Source organism: Halichoerus grypus, chromosome 11 (assembly GCF_964656455.1).
Source record: "Halichoerus grypus chromosome 11, mHalGry1.hap1.1, whole genome shotgun sequence".
Taxonomy (NCBI): Eukaryota; Metazoa; Chordata; class Mammalia; order Carnivora; family Phocidae; genus Halichoerus; species Halichoerus grypus.
In genome coordinates, this window is record NC_135722.1 from 52,552,353 (window position 1) to 52,573,917 (window position 21,565).

The 21,565-nt window shown below is 39.4% G+C and overlaps 1 protein-coding gene across 2 annotated transcripts in view; it reads right to left on the reverse strand.

Annotated features, from left to right (window-relative positions):
* The window catches only part of FAM168A (family with sequence similarity 168 member A), a 184,424-nt gene that overhangs the window by 44,585 nt on the left and 118,274 nt on the right, over positions 1–21,565 (reverse strand). For both annotated transcript variants that reach the window (XM_036119505.2, XM_036119504.2), the window contains exon 2: positions 16,443–16,530. In XM_036119505.2, coding sequence (XP_035975398.1) covers positions 16,443–16,512 — 70 coding nt within the window. In that variant the 5' untranslated portion in view covers positions 16,513–16,530. The remainder of the gene's footprint in view (positions 1–16,442; positions 16,531–21,565) is intronic.

A 21,565-nucleotide genomic window follows, 5' to 3' on the forward strand; every position in this document is an offset into this window, starting at 1 on the left:
ACTCCAGGAAGCTGGCCAATCCCGCCCCCAAATGCCAGGGAGTTCTCTTCGAAACATGCAAAAAAGAATGTTTCAGCACCAGCAAAGTTGCTAATCTCATCAACCTCCAGGCCTTCCAGGCCTCAGTCTGCCCAAGCAGTTAACCCCCAGGATAAGAACAGTAAGTGCAATCGTGGACACAGCTCCACTCCTGACTTTATCTCATGTAAAAAGCTCTTACAGATCAATTATCTCCTTAAAGTCTCACAAATAAGTGATAGATAAGGTAGGTGCTATTATTCCTTTTATAAAGGAGGAAACTGAGGTCCTCCAAAGTAAAGTGACTTGTTCAAGTTTTCAGTTCAGGGCAGAGCCAGGAGTCTAACTCAGGCCTTCTGACTTCTAGCAGTGACTCTCCCCACTACATTAAGCAACAGAAGTCATTCTAATGAGAATCTGTATAGCACGGCCAAAAGCTCTTCACATCCTTTATCAATATCCCACCAATTTTCAGCTGTATTCATGGCCACAAAGTTATTTTTCCATTGACTGAGAACCGTAAGTAACTTAATAGAAAATTAAATTAAATTGCAGGAGCTTAATTAGCAGGACAAGGGCACTGGTGGAGGCTATGGCAATATCTGACCTTTCACAGAAGGATACTGGTGAAAAAGCTTTCATGGTTTCATACTGATCTTGCCCAAGAATGTCAAGAGGTCTGGGGTAAGAAGCCGTGAGCTAACAAAGGTATAGCCACCATAGGAGAGGGTTCTCAGCTCACCTCATTTTCCCTTTTTCTGAACTCTTCATTAACACAGGGACTCCAAGAAGGGGCACAGAAAATTTTGTTCAAGAAGAGGCAAAAGAAATAGATTAAGGGAATGAGTTAGCCAGTTGTTTTATAACGAAAGAGAGCTAACAAAAATTTATAAATCAATGCCCAGATGTTAGAGCTGGAAGGGGAACTGCTAAACCACAATCTAGTCAAAGCCCCTCAGCCTGGATGGGTAGGGAAGATAAGAGAGATGGGCAGGTCTTGTCCAGTGTCTTGAGTCATTAGCAGCACACCTGGAACTCATCTCCTCCTCGTGCTTCAAGACCTAGTTCCATGCTTGACTTCTCAGAAGGCTTTCCGGACACCAACCTCTGCCAGAGTTGTGGCCTCTCCCGCTTACCCACCAAGTTTTCATAGCAATCTGCGCATCTATTTATTATGTGAGACTCTTGGAACGCCATGGCACATCCCTTTGCCATAGCATTTGTCTCAGTATACTGTAACTGTCTCCTTAATGTCTGTGTCCTTCCCCTTCTTAATCTGTGCTGGTTAAGGTGGGGAGTCCATGGAGGGGCAATACACACAAAGGACATACAGTCACTGTGTATGTGTGTCTTCACAAAACTGATCATCTTACAATTTGAAGAACAGAGTGTATAAGAAAATTGGAAGGTCAGAGTTCATCTTGAGCAGTTCATTTAGCTCCCTGCTATGGCAGCAGAACCCTTTCTGTCAAATAAAATCTCATCTGGAAGTCTAATATATGAAATAGGCATGAACAGATCTCTACTGGAGGGGAAGGGGCACCCACTTGGCTTACCTTTCCCTTTAACAGCTCCTAAGGCAACCTGCGGAGCAACCTCATTTTTTGAATGACAAAATTGAGCCAAAATAAAGAAACTATCTTATTCTAGGTCGTCCCCTCATTCAGCATGGCATAGAGGTTAGAGTAGGGTCTTTAAAGCCTGGCAAAACTAATGAAATCCTCTATGACCTTGGAAGAGCAATTTAACGTCCCTTGTGTCAGTTTTTTCATCTAGGGTGGGCAACAAGGACCCTGTCCTCCAAATACAGGGTTTACGTACGTGTTTGCTGATGACTGCATTTTTTTTTTTTTAAGATTTTATTTATTTGACAGAGAGAGACACAGCGAGAGAGGAAACACAAGCAGGGGGAGTGGGAGAGGGAGAAGCAGGCTTCCTGCAGAGCAGGGAGCCTGATGTGGGGCTCGATCCCAGGACCCTGGGATCATGACCCAAGCTGAAGGCAGACGCTTAACGACTGAGCCACCCAGGTGCCCCTGATGACTGCTTTTGATGGCTGAGGGGCCAGCACAGAGGCTGGCAGCCATGGTCCAACCTCCACGGGCTGAAGTTTATTCCAGAAGATTTAAAGAAACAGATGAATGGATAAACAAAACGTGGCAGATACACTGTATGGACTATTATTCAGCCGTAAAAAGGAATGAAGTTTTGATACATGCTACAACATGGATGAACCTTGAAAACATTATGCTAAGTGAAATAAGCCAAATAAAAGGACAAATATTATATGATTCCACTTACGTGAAATATTTCAAATAGGCAAATTCATAGAGACTGAGATTAGAGGTTCTCAAGGCTAGAGAGAGGGGGGATGAGGAATTACTATTTCACAGACACAAAATTTCTGTTTGGGATGATGAAAAAGTTCTGGAAATACTGGGGATGGTTACACAACACTGTAAAGGTACTTGATGTCAATAAATTACACACTTAAAAATTGTTAAAATGGTAAATTTTATGTATATTTTGCTGCAATAAAGTAAAAAAAAATTAAGTTTACTTACATTTCACTTAAGGTGACACTTACAAGCTATATTACCTTGGGCAAGTTACTTAATATAGTTGAACATGGGGTGCCTAGGTGGCTCAGTCGGTTAAGCATCTCCCTTCAGCTTGGGTCATGATCCCGGGACTGAGCCCCAGGTCGTGCTCCCTGCTCAGTGGGGAGTCTGCTTCTCCCTCTCCCTCTGCCTCTCCCCCTGTTCGTGCTCTCTCTCAAATAAGTAAATAAAATCTTTAAAAAATATATATATATAGTTGAACCTTATTCCCTCATATGCATAATGATAATAGCTCTCCCTTGTATGGTTACTAAGAGAACTGGAGACAAAGTTTGTAAAGGGTCTGGCACTCCAGACTGATAGTCATTACTGGTAGCTATTACTATAATAGGTATCAACAGCAACAGTAACATTATAATTAATATAAACATAATGAAAACATAATAAATAACTTAATCCAATGAATATTTAATAAGTAACTGCCTGCTCTGTTCTAGACACAGGAGGTACATGACTGCTGCCCTCAAGGAGCTCACAGTCTAGAAAGACATGAAATAAATGAACAACTCCTACAGAGAACAGGAAGCCAAGGAGCAGGGGAATAATAATGCCATATCACCAACAACACTTCTTTTTTGGGAGAAAAGGTTGATCTTTTCTACAGAAGTGGGAAATCATTTTGTGATCCAGGAAAGTAAATCAGTCATAAACAAACAGCAAATTAGTTTAATGTGCATGATTTCTGCCCAAGTAAGATTTAATCCATCTGCTTTTTCTGTTGACATCACACATAATACATCAGAGGCAGACACACTCACTGCTTTTGAGTTCTCTCCAAAACCCAAAGAGGCCTTGCTTGACAGTTTGGTGGAGTAAGAAGAGCACTGGATTTGGATTTGGAGTCTAGTAAACCTAAGTTCTAGTTGTGGCCTTGCAATTTACTAACAGTATGAACTTGCACATATGTATTAACCCTTCTGAGTCTTTGTCTGTAAAATGGATGTTTTAATAAAAATTTCTAGAGCACCGTATTGTTGTAAGGACTCAATGAAATTACAAATGATAAAGAATTTTCTAAGTTGTATTGTACCTCTTATTCATTATTATCAGGGGTTTTGCGGGCCCCCTTTTCTCAAGCTTCAGAGAAAATCTGTCACTGGAGAGTCAATTTTTGTTTGTTTTAAAGATTTATTTATTTGAGAGAGAGAGAGATCGAGCATGTGTGAGCAGGGGGTGGGACAGATGGAGAGGGAAGGAGAGAACCTTCAAGCAGACACCCCCGCTGAGCGTGGGGGCCAATGCGGGACTTGATCCCAGGACCCTGAGATCATGACCTGAGCCGAAACCAAAAGTCGGTCACTTAACCGACTGAGCCACCCAGGCACCCCACTTGTTTTTTATTTTTATTTTTTATAAACCCTTTACATTTCTCAGATTTGACCTTTCTTTTCCATCCTTCCTACTCTTATCAGGCCATTATTACTCTTTCTTGGATTTTTAAAAAAAGATTTTATTTATTTGAGAGAGAAAGAGCACAAGCAGGGTAAGCAGCAGGAAGAGGGAGAGGGAGAAGCAGGCTCCCCACTGAGCAGGGAACCAGACATGGGACTCGATCCCAGGACCCTGGGATCATGACCTGAGCCGAAGGCAGATGCTTAACCAACTGAGCCACCCAGGCACCCCTACTCTTTCTTGGATTATTTACATTTTCCCCTAACTGGTCTTCCTGACTTGTCACATACCTTCTCCCCAATGCATTCTTTACATAGCAGCCAAAATCATTTTTCTAACTTGAAAATTAGACCACCTCATTCCAGTACTTAAAACCCCTTAATGATACTTCATTGCCCTTTGGTTGAAGTCCAAACTCCTTAGCTTGCAAGAGGATTTTATGACTTGACCACACAGATTCCTCCAGACCATTTCCTACTCATCTTATGTATCTATGTTTTTACTCCAGATGGTGGCTGGCATTATGTTTTTATTTAGAGCTATAGTTTCACTAGAGATCATCAGGTCCAATCCTCTTCTCAGGTGAGGAACCTGAGGTCTCATAACTACCTAAGGAAAACACTTAACTACAGTTCACCATGAATTCAATATCTGATTTACTTCTGTGTCTCTAGTACTCAGCCCCTGACGTGCCATGAATACTAAGTATTTTTTAGAGAGATAGATGGACTGGCAGATACCAAAGTTGGAATAGAACCTGAAACTTTGGCAGCTAAACTAGTTCTCTTTCTATTCACCTTATGCTGCTTTTTTATTTTCCAAGACACTCATGTGTAAAACATCTGGTATATAGTTATGCTCTTATTAGGGACTAAAGCATTAGTAGCCATTGTTTTGTTGTTAGTCGTCATTATGGGCATACCTCATTTTATTGCACTTTACAAATAGTGCATTTTTTATAAATTGAAGGTCTGTGGCAACACTGAGACAAGCAAGTCCCAGTGCGATTTTGCCACCAGCATTTGCTTGTTTCATGTTTCTGTGTCACATTTTGGTAATTCTCACAATATTTCAAATTTTTTCATTATTATATTTATGGTGATCTGTGATTGGTGATTACTACTTGCTGAAAGCTCAGATGATGGTTTATATTTTTTAGCAATAAAATATTTTTAATTAAGGTATATACTTTTTTTTTAGATGTAATGCTACTGCACACTTAATAGACTACAGTATAGTGTAAACATAACTTTTTTAAGAAGACTTATTTATTTATGACAGAGAGAAAGAGAGAGAGATCGGGAGCAAGCAGGGGGAGGGGCACACAGAATCTTGAGCAGACTCCCCACTGAGTGGGCTCCATCTCACACTCTGAGGTCATGGCCTGAGCTGAAATCAAGAGTTGGACGCTTAACCTACTGAGCCCCCCCAGGCGCCCCTAAACATAACTTTTACATGCACTGGGAAACAGAAAAATTCATTTGACTCACTTCACTGCAATGTTCACTTTATTGTGGTGGTCTGGAATGGAACCTGCAATATCTCTGAGGTGTGCATGTATTTCACCAGTACCTGGCACAGGGATTGTACAGAATAGACTCTCAGGAAATTTTGAAAGAAGGAAGGAAGGAAGGGAAGGAAGAAAGAGAGAAGCGAGTAGCCTTCTGCCATGGCAAGGAGAGTCTGGGACAGGTAGCCAGCGTGGAAGAAACTGTTCTTGCTTTGTAGGTGAATGAACGGAGACTCAGGACATTTACTTTGGATAATCTGTTGTGACTGGTCAACCCCTCTGGATGGATCAGATGAAACAAGGAGGTTTTTCTACTTATGAATTATGTAGAGATAGCACAGATCCTCAGAGAAACTTGGTTTATAGCAAATTTTCTTCTTTTAGAACAATGAAAGCTGAAGTCTGGAAATTCCTTTGAGCTTCTTAGTAAGGAAAAGCTGTCCTCAAACCTCCTATATTATCTATATAGTCATCCTTGGATTCTCTCTCTCCCTCTCTCTCTCAAATAAATAAATCTTTAACAAAATAAATTTTAAAAAATAAAAAGAGTGTTGGCAAGGATGTAGAACCCTTGTGCACTGCTGGTAGGAGTATAAAATGGTGCAGTCGCTGTGGAAAACAGTATTGAGGTGCCTCAAAAAATTAAAAACAGATTGCCATATGATCTAGCAATTCCACCTCTAAATATATACTCAAAAGAACTGAAAGCAAGGTTTCAAAGAGATATTTGTACACCCATGTTCATAGCCAGTATATTCACAATAGCCAAAAAGTGAAAGCAACCCAGTGTTCATCGAGAGATTAATGGATTAAGAAAAGTGGCCTAAACATACAAGGGAATATTATTCAGCCTAAAAAGGAAGGAAATGCTGACACATACTACACATAGATCAACCTTGATGATATTATGGTGAGTGAAACAAAAGGACAAATACTGTATGATTCCATTTGTATGAGGTATATAGAGCAGTCAAATTCATAGAGACACACAGTATATAGAATGGTGGTTGCCAGAGGCTGGGGAAAGGGGGAGAATAAGGAACTGTTACTTCATGGGTATACGGTTTCAGTTTTGTAAGATGAAAAGATTTCTATGTATGGATGGTGGTGATGCCTGAACAACAATTTGGATGTACTTAAGGTGACTGAACTGTACACTAAAAGTGATTAAGATGGCAAATAATTTTATGTTATGTGTATTTTACCACAATTAAAAAAAAAAAAAAGATAGGACTGGGGTGTCTGGGTGGCTCAGGTGGTTAAGCGGCCAACTCTTGACTTCAGCTCAGGTCATGATCTCAGCGTCCTGGGATTGAGCCCCAAGTTGGGCTCTGTGTTCGGTGGGGAGTCTACTCAAGATTCTCTCCCTCTGTTCCCCCCGGCCTCCACTCACCTACTCTCTCTCTCTCTCTAGAATTTCTAAAAAGAATAGAACTTAGTAACTAACTTTAGAAGGCAAAAGAAAAAGGGATATCAAGGATGACTCTTATGGGGGCGCCTGGGTGGCTCAGTCAGTTAAGCGGCTGCCTTCGGCTCAGATCATGATTCCAGGATGGAGCCCTGCGTTGGGCTCGCTGCTCAGCGAGAGCCTGTTTCTCCCTCTCCCTCCGCCTGCCGCTCTGCCTACTTGTGCTCTCTCTGTGTCTGTCAAATAAATAAAATCTTAAAAAAAAAAAAATGACTCTGTTTCTGATTTGAGGGAATAGGTGAATGATGGTACCAATTACAAACTGATAAAAGGAAAAATGAGTTACAGGGAAAGACAATAGGCTCAGTTTTAGACATGATACATCTGAGCAAAGTATGAGACATTCATGGAGAAGATGTTCAGAAGAATAGCCAGAGAGGAAGAAAGGAAAAAACAAATGGAAAAATAAACAAACAGAAAAACTATGTTATAATCAATGAAAAGCAAGGTAAGAGAAAACTTCCAGAAGGGATGAATCCGGAACATCAAATGATACAGGGGTGTCAAATTAGGATGAAGGCTGACAAGTGTCCACTGGATTTAACAACAAGGAGATTACTAGTAACCATAGTGAGAACAGTTAATAAGAATTCTTCTTAGAGACCTTTTTCAGTCATAGGCGAAACTTATTACGTGACCTGAGAAGTCTTTTCTGAGTAGAAATCAGTTTGACTATCAGGAGGGGGTTTTGTGGAGCAGTTTCAGGAATCAGAATCCATTTCCCAGGCTCATCTAAGATCCTAATCTCTATGGTGTCCAAGATATAGCCAAGTAGGTTAGAGCAGTAACTCTTGTTTTGTAATGCAGAAGATCTGGAGTTTTGGCTCTGCTATACAGTGTGACCTTGGGACAGCTGATCCCTAGTCATTTCATCTGGGAAACAGGGGCAACCTCCCTAGACTTGTTATAAGAAATAAATATGAGGGGGAAACCCCCACAAAAGTTCTTTGCAAAGAACAAACTAGTCAGTCTTAAAACCTCTATCAGGTGATCTTCACAAAGGAGGGTGAAGGGTGCAAGGCTTGGGTCACTGCAGAGAAAGATATTCTTTTTCAGTCTACTAATATATCAGATTATTCATTGTATCTGCAGGCTGTCAGCTTAATTATCAAGTCTCCTAGCTGAAAAACTGTGTCAAATACAAATATGTTTCTTAAATTGTTCTTAAGCAAAAAAAAGTATTCTAGAAAAAAAACCTGAAAATGACAGTGAAGTCTTTGAACATACCAATTTCCTAATTTTCCAACCTTGAGGGTCATGTGTTTTGTTAGGGTATCTGAAGTATTTCAACAGATATTTGCTGCTAGATGAAAGCGGGATATTCATTTAGGACCCAGCACAAGAGTGGCGGAGAGCATGTGAGCTAGTATGGGCCAGCAGAGGATTGAGTAGTAGCCAGGAGAGGATATAGACAAGGAAGATTTTCAAGGATGAAACCTTGGTTGTTACTCTGTGGTAGAGAGACAATAAATACACAGACCCGAAATAGGGAGACCCAGCTCCAACACTTCCTGCAAAAACACTTCTCCATCTTCTCACTTATAAAACGATGGGATACTTTAAGAGGTCCATCTGTTCAGAATTCTTTCTAGTCGGGTTTTGGAAACTTCACTACAAGTCAATGGCTGGCCCTATTACATTTATGACTCTCAGCTGTCTTGTGAAGAATAAATTCCTAATGCTTTTCTTTTTTTCCTTTTTTCAGATGATATACTAAGGCCTGAAAAGTTCAATAATTTATGTGACATCACATAGTTTTTAAGTGGCAGAATCTAAATAACTAACTCTTTACTCCACACTCTTTCCCCAGTAGAGATATACTTATCACTGTGCATTGTAACAACTGTTAACTGAGCACCAACTATGAGCCCAGCATGGTACCTCGGACTTCATAAACATTTTCATGGACCTGTGAACCAACCATCTGTATAGATCATTACCCCATTTTAGAGTTGAGGAAACTGAGATTGAAAAAAATTAAGTAACTTGCCCAAGGTCCTACAGCTAATTAGAGGCAGAGCCTAGATTCCACCCCAGATCTGACAGACTCCAAAACCCGTCTTTTCAGCCCCTATTCTAGATCTCTGGTGATGCCTGGATGCTCTCACCATCAGAACATTTTACGAAAAGAAGTGTGGAGAATATTTAGGTCTTGTCTACATTGCAAACTTCTGGCAGAGAAATGTTACTGAGGTCTTTCAGAAAAAGAAATGCCCCATTCTATAAAGAGTCCCCTGCCACAGTAAATCGATGTAAAGGGTATTCACTGTACTTACTATCTTTATTAACCAGCTAAGGCTGCCATAATAAAATACCACAACCGAGTGGCTTAAACAACAGACATTTATTTCTCACTGTCTGGAGGATGGAAGTATGAGATCAGAATGCCAGCCCAATTGGATTCTAGTGAGGGTTCTTTTCCTGCCTTACTAATGGCAGCCCTCTTGCTGTGTCCTTACATGGCAGAGAGAGAGAGAGCTCTGGTGGCTCTTCCTCTTCATTATAAGGGCACTAATCCCATCATGAGGGCCCCATTCTCATGACCTCAGCTTAACCTAATTATCTCAGAAAGGCCTCATCTTCAAATACCATCACATCAGGAATAAGAACTTCAACATATGAATTTGGGGGGACACAAACATTCAGTCGATTACACTATCTATGCTTTAAGTGTTTTAAAGTATGTGAACATATTACATTCTCTAAATTCTCCTTTCCAAGATGCATAAGGAGCTAATTATAACCACTTCATAGGACAGTTGCAAGTATAAAAATATTGTCTGTAAAACACTGAATTCAGTTTTTGGCACATAGTAAGCACTCAGTAAAGGAACTTTAAAAAGGAGAAGAGACAATACTGTCAACTGGCTATAAGACAGCTGTTCACTGGAATACACTGTATTGCTGTGATAATGTGATTTATAATAGGAAATATACATTTGGTCTTTGTCTTCATTCCTGGAACAGAGCTCCTAAAACCCTTGAAATTTTCTGAGTGATAAGAGCCATAAAGATGTCTTGATATTCATAACAAACTCCTTTCAACCACAAATGAGTTTATATTAATGGAATGACTTCTGGAAAGCAATGCGGGCTGATTGCCAGGGGAACCAACCATGTGATTGGAAAGTTGGAACTTTCAGTCCCATCCGATCCCTGACCTATGGGGAAAGGGGCTACAGGTTGAATCAACTGCCAATAGCCAGTGGTTTGATCAATCATGCCTATGTAATGAAGTCTTCATAGAAGCCAAAAAGGACAAGGTTTGGAGAGCTTCCAGGTTGGTGAACACAGGAAGGTGCTGGGAGAATGGCACCCTCTGGAGCAGGCATGGAAGCTCTATGCCCGTTTCTACATTCCTTGCCCTATGCATGTCTTCCTACCTATTCTTGAATTACCTCCTTTTAGTGAGTAAACTGGTTTCCTGCGTTCTATGAGCCGTTCTAGAAGATTATTTGAACCCAAGCAGTGGTTGTGGGAACCTCTGATTTACAGGCTATCAGCCAGAAGCACAGGTAACAACCTGGACTTGCAATTAGCATCAGAAGTGAGGACAGTCTTGTGGGATTGAGCCCTCAACCTGTGGAATCTGATGCTATTGACAGGTGGATATATCAGAATTGAGTTGAATTATATATAAGACACCCAGCTGGTATTGGAGAATTGCGTGGTATGAGGAAAAGACCCACACATTAGAACTGGTTTTCAGAATCATTAATTGTGAAGTCGTATTTTATTTCCCTCTCAGATTTCACAGAGAATTTCAAATCAGGAGTTTTCCCAACCTCTCTGTTCCCTGTGGCCACTACCCCATTACCTCTGAAGTAGATGATACCACAATGGACTTGACCTTCCACTTTTCCTTCTACTGCACTCCACTATCCAACCCCAAACTGCTGGCCAGGAGCAGACTTTTAGTCCCTCAAAGGTGAGGATCCCTAGTCCTAGAACCTCTGAGACTAAAAAACAACCCTCTCACCTAGCTTATCACTGGAAACAGTGAAAGGAGTACATATTTTAAGACAGATCAGCTTACTATAAGGAAGCATATACACTTTGAAATCACAAAGACCTGAGTTCAAGTCTTTCCCTCATCTTTTAGGAGTGATATACACTGGTCAAGTCTTACAACTTGAATTAAACTACCAATTTCTTTAACAGTAAAAGACAAGTACTATAGGGTTTATGATAAGATTATAATTAATATATAAAAAGTACTTAGCATGTTTGCCAAATGATAATACTCTTTAACATAACCATTACTGTTAATAACAATAATAACAAATGTTTGCTTTAATGCATTATATTTGGCATTTGTTTACAAATTATCTTACTTGGGTCTTCTATTTCCAGCACTATGGAGGAGAAGATAACCTGAAAATTTGCCTACTACATAACACGTGGAAAAGCTGGATAAAGTATAACAAACATTTTGTGTTATGTAACAAACATAGGCAGAGTTAAGATTTTAAGAAAGAAAAAGAAATCCCCAGGAGTGAAAAACTGAAGAGGAAACTAAAAATCAGGAACTCTCATAGCCGATGTTGAACTGCTATGGGAAGGTTTTTTGGTTTGGGCAATTAAAGGGCTTGCTTTTTATAGCCACTGGGGGTGGGAGATGAGGCTTTGGGCCCTGGAGAGGTCATGAGTTGGAACTCAAATTCCCCTCCATAAAGCTCGGACCTTAGAGGAGTCATATTGTCAGTTTAAAAAAAAAAAAGACTCGGGGCACCTGGGTGGCTCAGATGGTTAAGCGTCTGCCTTCGGCTCAGGTCATGATCCCAGGGTCCTGAGATCAAGTCCTGCATCGGGCTTCCTGCTTTGCAGGGAGCCTGCTTCTCCCTATCCCTCTGCTGCTCCCCCTGCTTGTGCTCTCTCGCTCTCTGTCAAATAAATAAAACAAAATCTTAAAAAAAAAAAAAAAAGACTCAAAAGTACAGAGAGACAACAGGAAGCTTAGATTAAAAAAGAAAATTTCCCTAAGAATTTGAAACTTTGGGTTGTATGAAGTCTGAATTTATTCTACTTGTGTGGAGTTTATTCTTCCCATGTGGTCCTAGAATCTGCAGCAGAGAAATTAACTTAAAATATAGTTTCAGACTTAGTAGAAACAAAGACAATCTTCCCTCTCTCCCTTGGGAGGAGTACTAATTATCTCATTTAATTTTCACAACTATCCTATGGAATAAGTAATATTATCCCAGTTTATTAAAGGCATTTAAATTTAGGGAGGCTAAGCAGCCTATCCAAAGTCACCTAGCTATTATCTAACAGAGCTGGGATTTGAATCTGGTTGTTGTTCATTCAATCAAAATACATTTACCAAGTTCTACTATGTGCCAAGCAGAAACAAGGTCCATCTCCTTTCCAATATATCACATTGCCTAATCTTTTTTGAGCAAATCAATAGATAAATGCAACTATTTTCTTCTTTCTCAACTTTAGCAATTCAGTGAGAATGAAGGCAGCCAGTATCACAGGAAACCCACAGGATTCCCCTGGGCTCTGTCTGCCAGAGCAGCTCAGTCCTCTCTGCCAAAGGGACTTAGGTTGCTGAGACACTAAACAGGGAAGAAAAAAGAGCAACTACCGCTCAGTGGGTTACTGGAATTCATTTTATTAGAGTAAACATACAACAATTTTAGTTTCTAGTAAATATTTTCAAACAGAAATTTCAAAATATTTACTACTAAGGTTAAATAGGGATAATAAGGCTGTTGTGATAAACACAAACATATGAAATTAAAAGTTAGTGATAACAGCTATAGTTCCATCAGGCTCAACCTCCAACATATTTCTGAATGTTATTTAGGTTGTCAAGCATTGAGAAAATCCTGATTTACAAACATAAGTAGCTGCAACTATTGGTGTTTTTTTTTTTTTAATTAACATGCATTCTTAAAAGCTTAAGTTAACACATTGTTTACCTTATGTGTATAAAAATAGTTCTAAATATTTTTAAATATTTATAAAAATAGTTCTTTATAAGAATAGTTCTAAAAATTTTTCAAAATCAAATCACATACTTGAGGAATTTCTGAAGCACCACTCTAGTGTTCTTATAGAACAAAGTATGGAAAAATCAGAAAAAAAAAAAAAGTTCTCTGAGATCCCTCCAATTTCAGTCTAGGAAATTATATAGAATACACAGTAAAGTGCAAAGTTATAAGAAGGAACCAGTACATTCTATTCACTGCCAATGGCTCTCTTCTGGGGCAAAACCCTCTACACCCTCACCTCCAATCCTGCCATCAAGACCATTATTCATCTACTTTTTGAGCATCATTTCCCACTTTTCCCCTTTTCTTTTTTTTTTAAAATAAAGATCTTATTTTTAAAAAAGATTGATTTGAGAGAGAAAGAGAGCACATGTGCGAGCAAGCATGGGGGGGTGGCAGAGGGAGAGGGAGTGAGAATCCAAGTAGACTGTGCCTAGTGCAGAGCCCGATGTGGGGCTCAATTTCACGACCCCAAGATCACGACCTGAGCCAAAACCAAGAGTCCAGAGCTCAACCCAGGCTCCCCAAGATTGATTTTTTTAATTTATTTTTTATTTATTTATTTATTTATTTATTTATTTATTTATTTATTTGACAGAGAGAGACACAGCGAGAGAGGGAACACAAGCAGGAGGAGTGGGAGAGGGAGAAGCAGGCTTCCCGCGGAGCAGGGAGCCCGATGCGGGGCTCGACCCCAGGACCCTGGGATCATGACCTGAGCCGAAGGCAGACGCTTAACGACTGAGCCACCTAGGCTCCCCCAAGATTTTATTTTTTTAAGTAATCTCCACACCCAGCATGGGGCTCGACCCCGAGATCATGCTCTTCTGACAGCCAGCCAAGTGCCCCTGCCCCTTTTCCCCTTTTCTACTCTTTACTCCAGCTAATCTCAAGTATTGACTGTACCCTGACCATACCGTCCTAATTCCCCATGTGTTTATTAATACTGTTGCCTTCACCTTGGAATACTGTATTTTTGAAGGCCCATGATATGCTAAGCACTGTGCTAGACAACCTAAATACATTTTCTCCTTTACGTCTATTACCATATTTTACCCATCTTTATTTATTTGTAAATAATAACATTTTTAAGCGTTTACTTTGTGCCAGATATTAGATGCTCAGTGCCTTACAGTAGCTCATTTAATCCTGATAGCAGCCCTAAATCAAAATAGTATGACACTGACACAAAAGTACACACATAGATCAGTGGAACAGAATAGAGAGTCCAGAAATAAACCAACGTTTTTATATGGTTTATATACCAAACGTATTTATATGGTTAATTAATCTATGACAAAGGAGGCAAGAATATACAATGAGGAAAAGACAGTCTCTTTAATAAATGGCACTGGGAAAACTGGACAGCTATATGCAAAAGAATAAACCTGGACCACCTTCTTACACCATACACAAAAATAAACTGGATTAAAGTCCTAAGCGTGAGACCTGAAACCATAAAATTCTTTAAAAAAAAAAAATATATATAGATAGATAGATAGATAGATAGTAATCTCTTTGACACTGGCCATTGCAACATTTTTCTAGATATGTCTCCTAAGGCAAGGGAAACAAAAGCAAAAATAAACTATTGGGACTACATCAAAATAAAAAGATTTTGCACAGTGAAGGAAACCATCAACAAAATGGAAATGCAATCTACTGAATGGGAGAGGATATCTGCAAATGATACATCCAATAAGGGATTAATATCCAAAATACATAAAGAACTTAGACAACACCAAAAAACCCAAATAATCCAATCACAAATGGGCAGAGGATCTGTCCAAAATATATACAGAACTTATATAACTCACCACCCAAAAAAACCAAATAATCCAATTAAAAATAGGCAGAAGATCTGAATAGACATTTTTCCAAAGAAGACATAAAAATGGCAAGCAGACACATAAAAAGATGCTCAACATCACTCATCATCAGGGAAATGCAAATCAAAACCATAATGAGGTATCACTTCACGCTAAAATAAAACACACAAGAAACAAGTATTGGTAAGGATATGGAGAAAAAGGATCCCTTGCGTGCTGTTGATGAGAATGTAAATTGGTAGACGCTGTGGAAAACAGTATGGAGGTTCCTCAAAATACTAAAAACATACCATATGATCTAATAATTCCACCACTGTGTATTTACCCAAAGAAAACGAAAACACTAATTTAAAAAGATATATGCACCCTTATGTTTGTTGCAATATGTTTTGCAATAGCCAAATTATAGAAGCAACCCAAATGTCCACTGACAGATGAATGGATAAAAAGATGGGTGTGTGTGTGTGTCTGTGTGTGTATAAATGGAATATTACTCGTCATAAAAAGGAGTAAGATCTTATCATTTGCGACAACATGGATGGACCTAGAGAATATTACACTAAGTGAAATAAGTCAGAGAAAAATAAATACTGCATGATTTCACTTTATATGGAATCTAAAAAAATAAAAGAAATGAATAAACAAAAAGCAGAAACAGACCTATACATACAGAGAACCAACTGATGGTTGCCAGAGGGGAGTTTGGTGGAGGATGCAAAATGGGTGAAGAGGAGTGGGAGATATAGGCTTCCAGATATAAAATGAATAAAAGGGATGGCATAGGGATAGTCAATGACATTGTAATAGTGTTGTATGGGGACAGATGGTAGATACACTTGTGGTGAGCATAGCACAACATAAAGACTTGTTGAATCAGTATGTTTTACACCTGAAACTAAATTAATACTGTATGTCAACTATACTTCAATTAAAAAAAACCTAGACTAAGTGTAAAGAAGGAAGGAAGGAAGGAAGGAAAGAAAATACTATTGCCCTCATTTTATAATGGGAGCACCAAGGCTCTGGAAGGTTAAAAAATTTGCCTAAGGCCAAGTAAGGGAGAGAATGCTTCCTGGAAGAGTGCCGTCTGAGCTCAGAGCTGAGTTCTTCAAGAATAAGATGGAAGTTGTCAGGGACAATGGCATTCCAGACAGAGGGACAACATACACACAGAGAAGTAGGAAACAGCTTGGTATGGGGTTCAGGAAAAAGATCAGTCTTCAGAATCAACAGACCTGGGTTCAAATATCTATTTTTGTTTTTGTTTCATGGTCTCTTACTATGACTACGGTTTTCTCAACTGTGAAATGGTGATAAGAAGCTTTAAGATTAAAATTAAACATATATGAAAGTGTGTATCACAGGGCCAGCATGGTAGGTACTCAATAAATAAATGTTACTTCCCTTCCTTTCCCCTAGTTGACAGTTCAAGAACTGGACCCCAGACATACCACTCTTCTATAAATTACAAAGCTTTATCAGAGCTTTCGGAGGCTCTGGTAAAGCTTGGCTCTGGTAAAGTACACCAAAAATCATTCAGCAAGCTATCTGGTAATGTCCTTAACCACCGCTTTTCAAAATGGGAACTATTCTCACACCACTCACCTGTGTAGGCCATGTTCTTAGGGTTGCCGTAAGGAGCCCCAGGCTGCACGGGGCTATACACAGGGTTCATTGTGGAAGACTGAGGATCCTACAGAGAAACAAAGAAAACAGCACCGATTATTGATTGCTCATTTTCCCTGATATCAGCTTCCCCTCTATAATCTTCAGTTTATACTCACAGAGAACAACATGGTACAGCAGAAAGACAACTAAACAAAAAGCCATTTGTTTGTACTTGGCCCTATATTATACACTTTGCTCATTATACAGATGAAGATACTGAGAAGCAGAGAGGTGATACAACTTGCCTAATGTCAACCCAGGCCTTCTGCCTTTCAGTTCAGAACCAGACCCACTATCCCGCAGATGACTCTCCCACTAGTATACTGTGTGGCATTGGCCAAGTCACTTCGCCTCACTGGACTCCAATGTCCTGATGTGAAATCCATTAGTTTAGGCTCTCTGAGGTACTTTCTAATTCTAAGGACGCTAGTCCATGAGCTAGGAAAGGATGCACTTCTACTGCTCACCAGGGGAGCACAAGAGCCAAACAATGAGCACACACACTATTAGGAAGAGCATCAAGTGTCCCACCAATCCTTTGCACCTGCAGCGGACAAGATACCAGTTACCAGATTTGGAAAAAATAGAAATTTATTGCCACTGATCATTTTAATGCAAACAAGGAAACACAGCCAAGATCTCTTTCAAAATGTATTCAACGGAAAGAAATAAACTTGGAAATTTGTGTGCAATAAGTATCACCTGCACAAGTGCTCTGTTAATTACCTTAATGAAGCACATTCTCCATTCTCATTAATGGAAAAATCTGTCATTAAACTCTATTAGCCAGCCAATTTGTCCCATCTTGTTTAGGGAACCATCTCTGACATATAGGCCAACACATTTAAAAAACTTGTCTCTACAAATATATTATTTACACTTCATAAAAATCAAACAATTCCCTCCTAACTAGGCTCACATGATGGACGGGCAATTTTTTAGGTCATTAACTTCTCTTGTAGCACCTCAGGATAGGAAACAAGTCAAATGTCAAGATAGGCAGTGAACAGCTGGCTTGATGACAATTGCTCTGCAATTAATTAAGTCTCTCCAGGGTTCTGGAAGGAAAGGTGGAGTAAAAATAGGTTCCCAAGGAGAGGAAGGTAGGGCAGTCAAACAGGCAAAAAAGGAAATGCCACTGATCAATTTCAGAGGCTAGAACTTCCTGAAATGTACCCAATGGGCAGCCCTGGCAAATCACCCCAGGGCAAGAGACTAAACTACCACCAGTTGACAAATTGAAACCAGAAAAACTTGAGGATGAAAGTTACAGAAGATACATATTTCAGCACACCTTAAGGAGAAAATACTCTTGCAGCCAGAGTTACCCAAGAACATAGCCAAGTAACACTCTCTCAGAATAGAAGCACTCTCCTAAAAGGTACTGGGAGAATTAAGAGAGATCTCAGAATGTCAAAAATACATTGCAAACTGTCGGGTGGCATGCAGAGGTAAATGATGGTGGTGATGATGTAACAACAACAACAATACAGAAGACCACTTGTACACTTTCCCTGCCTTGGATTTCTCTTCTGCCCAGCTAGTTCTCTGCTAAAAAGCTGGGGTAAGCAAGACTGTTAAAGTGCTAAGCAGTACAACTGGCCCTATAAACATATGGTCACTCTCCTACTGAGAAGGTACCTTGTGCTGCTGATGATTGGGCAAGGTATGAAATTGCTTTTCATAACCAAAGAAATGCATCAGCTTTCGAACTGGTCTCCTGCTGCTCCAAAATAAGGGCCACAGCCTCAAAAGGAGATCATGCCTGGGCAGCACTCCACAACAGTATCGATTCCAAGCCCAACTAATGACTGACAGAAATGATATCTGCCAGGGGTTCAAAATTTAGATTAAGAATATGACAGCCACGTCTGGGGAAGCTGCTCACAGGAAAAGAGGGTTCCTGGCTTTCAAGAGAAGGTCAACCTTTTACAAGAGAATCCACACACTGTTAATAGTTTCAGGGACAGGCTAAAAATGAGTAGGAAGGTCACAAACTATGATCAGGCAGATTTAGGTTCAAATCCTGAAACTGCCACATATCAAATGTGGGACCACTGGCAAGTCCACTGACCTTCCTGAGCTTCAGTTTCCTCTAGCCTCAAAATGGAAAAGAGTATTACATACTTTGTAGAGTTGTTGTAACATTTGTTTTTTTGAAAGACAGATTTATTGAAGTATAATTTACATATGTGAAACTTACCCCTTTCAGGTATACAGTTCTATGAGATCTGAAAAATGTAGTCATATAAGCACTCCACAAGTAAGATATAAAACATTTTCACCAGCCCCAAAAATCTTCTCATCTTTGTAGTCAATACCCTCCCACCGATTCCTAGCCCATGACAACCACTGATCTGTTTTCTGTTGTTCTATATATATATATACACACATATCAACTTTCACTTTACAGATGAAAAAAGTGAGGCTGAGAAACGGCAAATGAACAGTCCGAGGTCACAAAGCAAGTAAAGGCAAGGCCAAGACTGGCACCCCAAATGTATCAAAGACCTAAATGAAAGAGTTGGAAATATAAAACTCATACAGGAAAGAAGAAAATACAGGAATAAACCTTTGTAATTGTAATTGTAATTACAATTACAATCCAAGAAACTTTGGATTTGGCAATGGTTTCTTAAATATGATACCAAAAGCACAACCAACCAAAGGAAGAAAATAGATACACTGGATTCATCAAAACTAAAAACGTTTGTGCTTTAAAGGACACCATTAAGAAAGTGAAAGACAACCCACAGAATGAGAGAAATCTGCAAATCATTAACAGCTGACCCTTGAACAATGCTGCAGGGGTTAGGGGCACCGAGCCCCTCTGCAGTCCAAAATCTGCATGTAACTTTTGACTCCCCAAAGACCTAACTACCAAGAATCTTCTGTTGATTGGAAGCCTCACCAATAACATAAACATTTGATTAACACATATTTTATTATGTATTACATATTGTATTCTTATGGCAAAGCAAGCTAGAAAAAGAAAATATTAAGAAAATCATGAGGAAAATACATTTACAGTACTGTACTGTAAAAAATCCATATGTAAGTGGACCCACACAGTGCAAACCTGTGATGTTCAAGGGTCAAATGTATAGGATAGGGGATTTGTATTTAAAATATATAAAGAATTCTTATCTTAATTCAATAATAAAAAGGCCACTAACCCAATTAAAAAATGGGCAAAGGATCTGAACACACATTTCTTCAAAGAAGTTATATAAATGGCCAATAAGCTTATGAAAAGATGCAAATCAAAACCAAATCAGATACCACTTCACATTCACTAGATGGCTATAATAAAAAAGATAACAGTGTTGGCAAGGATGTGGAGAATGAACCCTCATACAATGCTGGTAGGAATGTAAAATGATACAGCCACTTTAGAAAACAAGTCTAACAGTTCCTCAAATAGTTAAACATAGTTACCGTAAGATCCAACAATTCCACTCCTATGTGGAAGGAAATGAAAATGTATGTTCACATGAATGTTCATAGCAGCATTATTTGTAATAGTCAAAAGAGGGAAACAAATGTTCAATTGGTGAATGGATAAATGGAGTGTGGTATATTCATATAATGAAATATTTGACAATAAAAAGAAATGAAGTATTGATATATGATACAACATGAATAAACCTTGAAAACATTATATTAAGTGAAAGAAGTTAGTCACAAAAGGCCACATATTATGTGATTCCATTTATATGAAGTTTCCAGAACAGGCAAACCTATAAAGACAAAAGGTAGATTAGCAGTTGCCTAGATTAGCTCATGATACATGAAACCTAATAACTTCCAAATCCACATCTCTCTCACAATAATTATTATAACACTCAACCACACATCCATACCCACACACACCCTACTTCCTGAACATTTCTTCCTAATCACTCCATAAGCAATTCAAACCGACCATACCCAAAAGTACACTCACCATCTTTCCCCAGGCCCATTCTTCCATCCTGTATTACCTGTCTCAGAGTTACTGACAATCCATCCACCTAGCACCTAAGAGGAAAACCTGGACATCATCCTAAAGTCCTCCCACTCTTTCACACCTGATCAATCACCAACTCCCAAAAAACTCTAATTTCTCATTGCTATCGTCCCTGTTTTAAGTTTTATCATCTCTTGTCTAAACTATTACAACAGTCCCAAGAGGTCTCTTTTTCCAAAATTTAACCCAGTGTACCTCATCCCTGATATTCTTTATTAAAACACAGGTTGGGGGGCACCTGGGTGACTCAGTTGGTTAAGCGACTGTCTTCGGCTCAGGTCATGATCCTGGAGTCCCGGGATCGAATCCTGCATCGGGCTCCCTGCTCAGCTTGGAGTCTGCTTCTCCCTCCGACCCTCCTCCCTCTCATGCTCTGTCTCTCGTTCTCTCTCAAATAAATAAAGTCTTAAAAAAAAAAAAAAAAAAAACCCCAAAAACCACAGGTTGGATGGGTTATTCTCTTCAAAGGCTTTGGGAATAAAATCCAAACTCCTTCACATGGTATACAATATTCTCTATGATCTATCTGGGATGGGGCTCAGGAATCTATGTATTTATGTCCCCAAGGAGATTTTGAAGCCCAAACAGTTTGAAGACATTGCCTGCGACTCTCTTTCCCAAATGCCATTTGTCCCACATAAGCTTGATAGAGGGAACAGCAGTGAACAAGAACAACAAATATTCCTACCTGCATTTGAGTTGGAGGGGGAGAGACAAAATTTTCTAAAAAGTAAAACATATTGTATATCAGATAGTGGTAAATGCAATAGAGAAATCCACTGAGTGTGATGGACAGGGAGTGCTAAGGGGAGAGTGCGATTTTTAAAATGGCTAGAGAAAATGTCATTGAGTGACATCTAAGCAATGAATAAGTTGAAGAAGCAAACCATACAACTGAGAGGAAACTGTCCAGTAGAGGAAACAGCAAATGCAAATGTCCTGAAGTAGAACCATGGTTGAGAAATAGCATGGAGGCCAGTTTAGTCGGAAAGCAGTGAAAGAAAAAGAGTAGACAGACCAGACAGGTGATGAGGGCCTAATCATGCCGAGC